Raw genomic sequence first — 9134 nt, forward strand, 5'->3', positions numbered from 1 at the left:
AGTGCTGGGATTATAGGTGTGTGCCATGGATACCTGGCTGATTGAAACATCTTTTAGTTTAATATTTTATTGTTCATTTTTTTCTTTCGAGCTAAAAACATCAAACAACAAAATGATTAATTCTTAAGTATGCATAAGCCAGTTTTCAAACAAATTGTTTAACAACTTTCTTTAAGCAATAACAACTTTTTGATTGCGAGGTTAGATTTTTCTCCTGAAATAAATACACAAACATTAGAGAATGATCTTCAGCATTCTCCCCGTGTCAGCACACAATCGTTCCTGTAGGCCTCGAAGATTCTTTCCTTTAATCCTCCCAGCTAGCCTAGTTACTATGAAATGAGTTCCCAAAGACACTGGTTCCATCCTGGACACCCACATGGAAGCCCACAACTTTCTCTAACTCCAGCTCTGTGGGATCTGATGCCCCCTTCTGGCTTCCAAGGGCACAAGGCACACATGTGGTCCACATACATGCACGAACGAAAAATAACTACGTACGTTTTAAAAAGAAAAAAAAAGGAAGGAAGGAAGAGAGGGAGGGAAATGGAAGGAAGGAAGGAAGGAAGGAAGGAAGGAAGGAAGGGAGGGAAATAGAGAGGAAGGAAGGAAGGAAGGAAGGAAGGAAGGAAGGAAGGAAGGAAGGAAGGGAGGGAAATAGAGAGGAAGGAAGGAAGGAAGGAAGGAAGGAAGGAAGAAGGAAGGAAAAGAAGGAGTTTTGTCTCTTCCAATGAGGACCATATCTTCTTTTTGAAGGGAGTGGGGGTTCATTGTGTACTCCAGGTTGGAACTCACTATGTGGCCTGTGCTGGACTCTATCTGGGACATCCACTTATCTTAGTGCTGGGATTATATGCATGAGCCACCGTGCCTGGTTTACAAGAAAAACTGGGTCAAGTCTTCCGGAACCATGGAGTGGGGCTTGCAGGTGGAAGTGGGTTCGGCAGCTGGATCTCCGACTCTTAGTTTATCTAGGAGAAAGCGGGACTCTGCTGGGAGTCCAGGATAGATTATCCATTGCTCCTTTCTCCCTCTGTCCTGGTCTACCCTGACCAGCAGGACACACATGCACTGCGCTGTGCTCTGCAATCGAGTGCTTTTCCTCCCATGCCCAGTTACCCAAAGTAACTCTGAGATTGAATTCTATATGAATAAATTCCTCAGTCAATAGGTTTGGCTTTGTTCCTTGATTAGCTCTCCTTCAGTTTCATGCATCTGTCCTCATCAGTGTTCTGGGGGTGAATCCTCCCCATGCCTGACTCGATCCCATCCTCTCTCTCTGCCAAATGTCCCACCTTCTAGTCCTGCCTCAGCTCACTGGCCACAGGCTTTTTTATTGACAGGTGAAGCTTCTACACAGTGCACCAGAGATTCTCTCTACATTTCTCTCTTGTGGTCCAGTAAAAGGTTCTTTCTCTTATAATAATAAACTATATATGATAATAGCAATTATGAGACCTATCAGGTAAGATTTACATTCACAATGTCCAGTCCCTTTGTATTTGGCACCCATAAATGAAAGACCAAAGTAGGTAACTTGTAAACAGCTCTGAGACTGAGACATAAAAATGTCTGCAGCCACAACTTTGCTATGCATGGCTAATAAATCTTGTTAGCCACAAGATCCTCAAGTCTTATCATGCCTTTCTTTCAAATGGCATAGATAGAAATTAAATTATAGCATGATCATACAATCCTAGCTAACTTATAAAGAAAGACAGATGACTTACCTGCTTGAAAAAAAGCAACAACTCATCTTTAGCTAAATTATGCACATTGCACATTCCATACTTATGTTAATGCAGAAATGTATAACACTTTTGAAAGTTTATATGTTCAAAGGAAAACAAAACAAAACAACAACCCAAAAAGCATCCCTGACAGGATTCAGCTTGAGGATGCTGAGATACTCAGACATATTCATTCCAGCATCCTGTTTGATACTCAGACCACCTCCATATGGAGGTGGACTGGACAGACAGCATTCCTGCCTTCCAGGAACTCCCAGTCCAGCAGCGGACAATGGAGGTGTTACTAAGTAAATAAATACTGTTATTGCAGGGTGTGGTGATAGTTATGAAAGAAATAATCTTGTCTGATAAAGGGAATCAGAGAAATCCTCTCAGGAGTGGTGTAAGGTAGGGCTTTGAAAAGTTGGTTGGTTTGTTTGGACAGTGTCTCACTATGTACTCACAGAGAACCACTTGCCTCTGCCTCCCAAGTGGAATAATTAAAGACATTTGCCACTATGCTTGATCCAATGTAGGGCATCCTAAACTGCTTTCTATTCAGCGTCCCTTTTCACCTGAGAATTTTGTACATAACCTCAAACATATAGTTATATAAAAGCAGGTATAGAAATAACATTTTTACTGTTGATAAATCATAAAGTATAAACTTGTGTGTGTGAGTGCTTGTGTGTGTGTGCATGTGTGTGTGTGTAAGAGACCACAAGAAGAAGGGAGGAGAGCCGCTATGGAAGAGTAAGAATGTTCAGGAGAAAGGAGGAGAGAAGCCACCTTGGGATAGAGAAGAATGTACAGGAGGGAAGAGGAGAGCCACCATGGGCTCAGGGCCAAGAGAATGTGGCCCAGAGGGATGCCCAATTGGGTTAAGAGCAGCCCAGGTAAAATATAATAAATAGTAAGTGGTAATTTGGGGTTATCAATAGGAAAACAGATTCTAACAATACGGAGGGAAAGGGTAGGCAGTTACCTAGCTATTGTGCTGCTTAAGGCATAATAAAATAGAAAGGCTGTGTGTGTGTGTGTGTGTGTGTGTGTGTCTTTCATCCAGGAACATAAATGGTCAGAGGCAGAAAGAACCACAGCCAGCTTTCAACTCCTAATTTTGAATGAGGACAGTTGAAATCTAAAAGTGGAGGTGAAAGACCCACGGACACTTGACTGGCTGGTGTCAGACTTGTGTTTGGGACTCCAAGTTTGTCTGTGTGAACCTTTACCTTAATGTGGTTTCTGATGATGAGCAGTTGCTAGAAGACAAGCATTCAAACTATTTATCAATAGTTTTTAAAAAGTGAGAACCCGCCCTCCCTCCATTTAAACGTGTCCTACTTAGCTTTCCCACTAGCTTGAAATTCTTCTAAACTCAGGCTGAAAAGCAGAGCAACTTGGACAGAAAGCCTGTTGACACGACTCTGAGCCAGGTGTGGCAATCAGAGTGACACAGATTGTCTGCCTGAGGGAACCTCGGACTTGCTCAGAGTGCAGGGTCACATTCTGCTGTGTTGCCTTACAAGTTGGCTGAAAGTAGGGAGACTGGCCTTCTGACAAGAAGTGGAGGTGGGCTTTAGCTGACATACCTGTTACCCACACTTGCTCACACGATTGGCGCACAGCCCTGAAGAATGCTACTCCAGTTACATAACAAAGCCCAAAAAGGCCAGGTATCACCAATTAACACCGGCAAATCCTTACAAGGTACCATCTTTGTAACAACAGAAGTATACATTGGAAAGATCCAGTTGGAATAGGACATACTAAGATCAAGTTCTAAACACAAAGGAGCTTTATCTGCCCCAGAGGGACAAACAGCAGGGGATGAGAGACAAAGACAGGAAACAGGACGGTGTGGAAAAGGGAAAAGAACAGGTGTGGGAGGAGATATTTGCCCTGGAGGGAAACGGACAGCCTCTGAATAGAGACAGAAGTGGCTCATGGGAAAATGGCAATTCATAAAGGAAAAGGGGAAACCACAAGTCACAATGAGTTGGTTTGTTTTGATTGGACATGTTAATTAGGGTAGCCAAAAGGGAGCTTTTGATTGCTGGATGCCAATAATTTGATATCTAGACCTTGGTGATCAGCCTCAGGGGGAGGAAATAGCCAAATTAGGGAATTCACCTTGGTGGCTAGCTTTAAGAAAGTAATCTGCAATTTAGTAAGGAAGAGGGAATGGGGAGAGGAAAGACTTGCCAGGGCCATGGTTGCCACGCTGGGGCCTACTGAGCCCTTCATACACCAGAGGCCGAGTCACAAAGACCCGCAAAGACTCTGCAAAGATGTGACTGTCCAAAAAGATGAACAGCATGAATCTGTCAGCAAAGCAGACACAGTCCTTTTGTGCAGTTGAGCAGGACTCCAGGGCCTGGAGACCAGAGGGACAGCATTAGGCAGAGACAGCATTGTTTTTGGAGCTCTAACAAGATGGAGCCTGAATGGGAGGACAGGCTTCCCCTTAAAGCCTGGAGAGGAACTTCACTTAGGGTGTGAGTAAGGGCTGGAGAGATGGCTCAGCAGGTAAGAGTGCTGGCTGCCTGCTCTTCCACAGGTCCTGAGTTCTATTCTCACCAACCACATGGTAGCCCACAACCATCTGTAATGGGATCTGATGCCCTCTTTTGGCACACAGATGTACATGCAGATAGAGCACTCATATACATAAAATAAATAATAAAAAACAACAACAACAACAAAGAATGTGTGTAGTACAAACAGTTTAAGGTTATCTCTGACTGGCTTACAAATAAATGAGACTCAGGCTATGGCTATTTTATTTGGCTTTGATGATTACTGGGGGTGACCCCTAATCTACTCTTCTAACTGCAGGCCTGGCTTCCTCTCTATTGGTGCACCCCAGACACTTGCTGTTTCTCTTGACCATGTGCTCATGGTACCTCCTCCTCCTCCTCTTCTTCTTCCTCTCCCCCTCCTCCTGCTCTTCCTCTTCCTCCTCATCTTTCTCCTCCTCTTCTTCTTCCTCCTCCTCCTCTTTCATTCCTCCTCTTTCCGGGTCTCACCTACCTCTAATCCTTCCAATGACTGGCTGCAGCCGATTTTATTTAACCAATAGATGTAAATCAAGAAACAAGGTCTGTACAACAAAAGCTTGAAAGCATGAGAAGTCACTCATAGGGCTAGACTTTCTCATATAGAACCTAGCGTTACAATACATAGCAAAAGACCAAACCTCAACACATGTGAATAAGAGAGAGAGAGAGAGAGAGAGAGAGAGAGAGAGAGAGAGTGATCAGGAGAAAGACAGACTAGTGGGCCAGATTGGGGGGGGGGGAAGGCTAGCTAGAAGTAGACCTCAGGATATCTTTCCAGAAATCTCCTTTAGGAGTCTCATATCAGTCCCTAGAATAGAGGCTAAGCCTGATTTTTATATCATTTTAGAGGTGACAGGAAGTTTCACATCCCATGATTTAGTTCATCATGGCCTACATGACAGGAAGCTGGGTGCCACAGACTAAGAGGAGCTGCCAAGGAGCTGAAGGGGTCTGCAACCCTATAGGTGGAACAACAACATGAACTAACCAGTACCCCCCAGAGATCGTGTCTCTAGCTGCATATGTAGCAGAAGATGGCCTAGTCGTCCATCATTGGGAAGAGAGGCCCCTTGGTCTTGCAAACTTTATATGCCCCAGTACAAGGGAACACCAGGGCCAAGAAGTAGGAGTGGGTGGGTAGGGGAAGGGGGTACAGGGGACTTTCGGGATAACATTTGAAATATAAATGAAGAAAATACCTAATTAAAAAAAAAAGAGGAGCTGCTAAGCACAGGCTGCTTCATAACTCTGTTAGGAAGAGAGAGAGCTGCAGAGAGGTGTGGCCTGATGCAGACTTATAGGATGGGGTGGGGCTTAAAAAATTCTAACAGTGGCCACAATTTTAAAACGCCTCAAACGTGTTTGCACACGTTTTCTAACTCCCTAAGGTAGCAGAATGAAAATCTTCCATGGTCTTGGAGGACCTGCCAGAATAATAAATGCATGAAACCATGAATTTAACCAAGCTAGATGACTTGACAGGTCTCAAATGGACAAGGTCAAAGTCTTGAGTGGGATACCGAAAACTAACAAAGTGGCTTTATCTGAAGACTCTTCTGGGCCAGGAATTTTTAAGTTCCTGCATGTCGGTATTTCTGCACTGTACTACATATAGGCTTGCTTGCTAACAGTCAGTAAACAGAAAAGAACACACAGAAAACTCACGTTCTCTTAGATGCCAGGCAAGCATACTCAAAGACATTAAAAAGGAGGTGTGTGCGTGCGTGAAGGCAGCTTTTTCCTAGCACTGTGACTTAGGAAGTTGCTTAATTTCTTCTAGACCTCAATTATCTGTCTGTAAATCAAACAAGCAAAACAAATATCTCTTCAGGGCAAATTCGCACTCTTCACAGAGCAGATCACAGGACACGGTGAACAGACCATATGCTTCTGGAAACGGAGTTGCACTGGAGCCACGCCCCCTCCGGCCTGCTCATCTCTGATTGGCCTTCTCGGAGGGGCGGAACCCTGGCAGGCCATAGTTACCCCGGCAGAGTTTGGTCGCTGGGCAGGGACTCCGCAGTCAGCGCCATGGCTGCCAGTGCTCCTGCGCTCGCACGCTCCCTGCTTGCTGCCCTTCTGGCGCCCGCGCTGGTGGCACTACTGGTGTCGCCGGCCTCGGGTCGCGGAGGCCGGGACCACGGGGACTGGGACGTGGACAGGCGATTGCCTCCGCTGCCACCTCGCGAAGACGGGCCGCGCGTGGCCCGCTTCGTGACTCACGTCTCAGACTGGGGCTCGCTGGCCACTATCTCCACAATAAAGGAGGTGCGCGGCTGGCCCTTCGCGGACATCATCTCAATCAGTGACGGTCCTCCGGGAGAAGGCACGGGCGAGCCCTACATGTACCTGAGCCCACTGCAGCAAGCTGTGAACGACCTGCAGGTGAGCCGCGCGCGGTTTCCCAGACCCGGCAGAGCAGGGAACCAGCGTCTCCAGTTTAGCTCGCTGGGGAGAGTGTGGGACTTAGAGATAAGACTTTTGAACCCAGCTCACATGACTGTCTCTTCTGGCCTGCGCTGGCTAGGCGGAGGTTGTAGCATCCCAGATGTTGGGGAACTACCAGGAAGTTCCTACTTACCCTGTTACTGGTCTAAGCGCTTGGGGTAAATTCTTTGCCAGTACCTGGAGCACTTCACACCCTTCAGATAGTCAGGCGTCCTCTTTAGGCGCTGTCTCTGCATAAACTGCACTCTTGTGATCTAAAGGCATACAGGTTGTTGTATAGTTTAGCGTTTGACTTATGTGACTTCGGAGATTCTCTTCCCTACCTTTACCTATCAGCAGTGGGAAACTACTACACAGCATTATGGTTGACTGCGGACCTGGCTCTGCTTACAACTCAGGTGGAAACAGCCTGGGAGGGAAAGGCCACACAGGAGCCCAGAAATGAAGCCTGACTCGGTGGAGGGTCTGTGGCAAAGCTGAGAAAGCTTGGTGTCGTGGTAAACAGTGAGCCAAGAGACACGGACGCTTTAACCAAGCCCTTGCCGTGGTATGTGCCTAGGGCTTTTTGGTTCCACCCGTTTTCATTCATTGTCTCTTGTAGTAACTCTTAGAAACAGGCATGGCTATTCCGGGTTTACAGATGAAGACATGAGGTTAAGTAATTTGTGCAAAGCCAGAGGGCCAATCCTAATTCACCTCAGACCCACTTGTTTTCAAATCACAGGCCATAGGACTGGGACCCATGTGCTAGAATAGAAGAGACCCGTTTTCTTCAGCCTCCACAGAGTTCTGTTTTGTTCTAAACAAATTTAAATTAGCTACTGCCTTTTAAAACTGCAATCCTAGGGGGTAGGGAAATAGCCCAGTTGGTAAAATGCTTGCCATGTAGGTCCGAGGACCTGTATTTGGTCCTTAGTACCCATCTCGACGGCTTGCACGCACATGTGATCCTACACTGGCTCAATGGCTTGCACACACAGAAGGATCTTCAGCTCAAGGTTAGTTTTCTCTGTTATCTGGTGGTTCCCGACCTGGCTGGACTGTCTAATGTCCTCTCTCAAAGCAAACAAAATCCTTTTACCTCTCCGTCCTTCTTGGCGCTGCTCATTGTGATCTGACCAGGTTACTCTTGATTTCTCTTCCCCTTTGACCCATTAAAAACAAGTCAACTTTGTTATGTGCACAGTCATGGTTCTCCTTTCTGTTAGGATTTACTTCCGCATTGGGGTGCCTGCTGGGTCTCCTCAGTGTCTTGTATTTCTTTCTTTTTAAAGATTTATTTATTTATTTTATTTATATGACTACACTGTGGCTGTCGTCAGACACACCAGAAGAGAGCATCGAATCCCATTACAGATGGTTGTGAGTCACCATGTGGTTGCTGGGAATTGAACTCAGAACCTCTGGAAGAGCAGTCACTGTTCTTAACCGCTCAGCCATCTCTCCAGCCCAGAGTCTTGTATTTCTGATGGCCTTCACTAAATATCTGTCCAGTGAAAGTCCCAGTTCCCTCTTGTTCTTGGAAACCGACAGCCCCTGACCGGCAGCATCCTGGATTGTGGAATTATTTTCACATTAGAATTCCCATTGCCTCTCCACATCCCGGTCTTTCTTCTGCTGTCTTTGTTATCATCCCTGCTCCCTCCTCTCCAGTCACACCATGCTTAGGCTAAGTCCTCGACACCTCATGCTAGAAAGTGCTCATACAACTTTTAAATTATCTGAACCACCCTGCTCACCAGACTCATAATAACAAAAATACAGGTTGCCCTCTGCACAGAGGACTTAAACACTCCTGCTCCTGCTCCTGCTCCTCCTCCTGCTCCTGCTTCTGCTCCTGCTCCTGCTCCTCCTCCTCCTGCTCCTCCTCCTGCTCCTGTTCCTCCTCCTGCTCCTGCTCCTCCTCCTCCTCCTGCTCCTCCTCCTGCTCCTGCTCCTCCTCCTCCTGCTCCTGCTTCTCCTCCTGCTCCTGCTCCTCCTCCTGCTCCTGCTCCTCCTCCTCCTACTCCTGCTTCTCCTCCTGCTCCTCCTCCTCCTGCTCCTGCTTCTCCTCCTGCTCCTGCTCCTCCTCCTGCTCCTGCTCCTCCTCCTCCTCCTGCTCCTGCTTCTCCTCCTGCTCCTGCTCCTCCTCCTCCTGCTCCTGCTCTTCCTCCTCCTGCTCCTCCTCCTCCTGCTCCTGCTTCTCCTCCTGCTCCTCCTCCTGCTCCTCCTCCTCCTGCTCCTGCTCCTCCTGCTCCTGCTTCTCCTCCTGCTCCTGCTCCTCCTCCTGCTCCTGCTCCTCCTCCTGCTCCTGCTCCTCCTCCTGCTCCTGCTCCTCCTCCTGCTCCTGCTCCTCCTCCTCCTCCTGCTCCTCCTCCTGCTCCTGCTCCTCCTCCTCCTCCTGCTCCTGCTCCTC

At 47.2% G+C, this 9134-nt stretch overlaps 1 protein-coding gene across 2 annotated transcripts in view; it reads left to right on the top strand.

Moving 5' to 3' along the window:
• Window positions 1–6273: 6273 nt before the first annotated feature.
• Window positions 6274–9134, top strand: part of Creg1 (cellular repressor of E1A stimulated genes 1) — an 11328-nt gene continuing 8467 nt past the window's right edge. For both annotated transcript variants that reach the window (XM_021157880.2, XM_021157890.2), the window contains exon 1: window positions 6274–6676. In XM_021157880.2, the coding sequence (XP_021013539.1) occupies window positions 6323–6676 (354 nt within the window). In that variant the 5' untranslated portion in view covers window positions 6274–6322. The remainder of the gene's footprint in view (window positions 6677–9134) is intronic.

The sequence above is a fragment of the Mus caroli genome, chromosome 1 (assembly GCF_900094665.2).
Source record: "Mus caroli chromosome 1, CAROLI_EIJ_v1.1, whole genome shotgun sequence".
Classification (NCBI taxonomy): domain Eukaryota; kingdom Metazoa; phylum Chordata; class Mammalia; order Rodentia; family Muridae; genus Mus; species Mus caroli.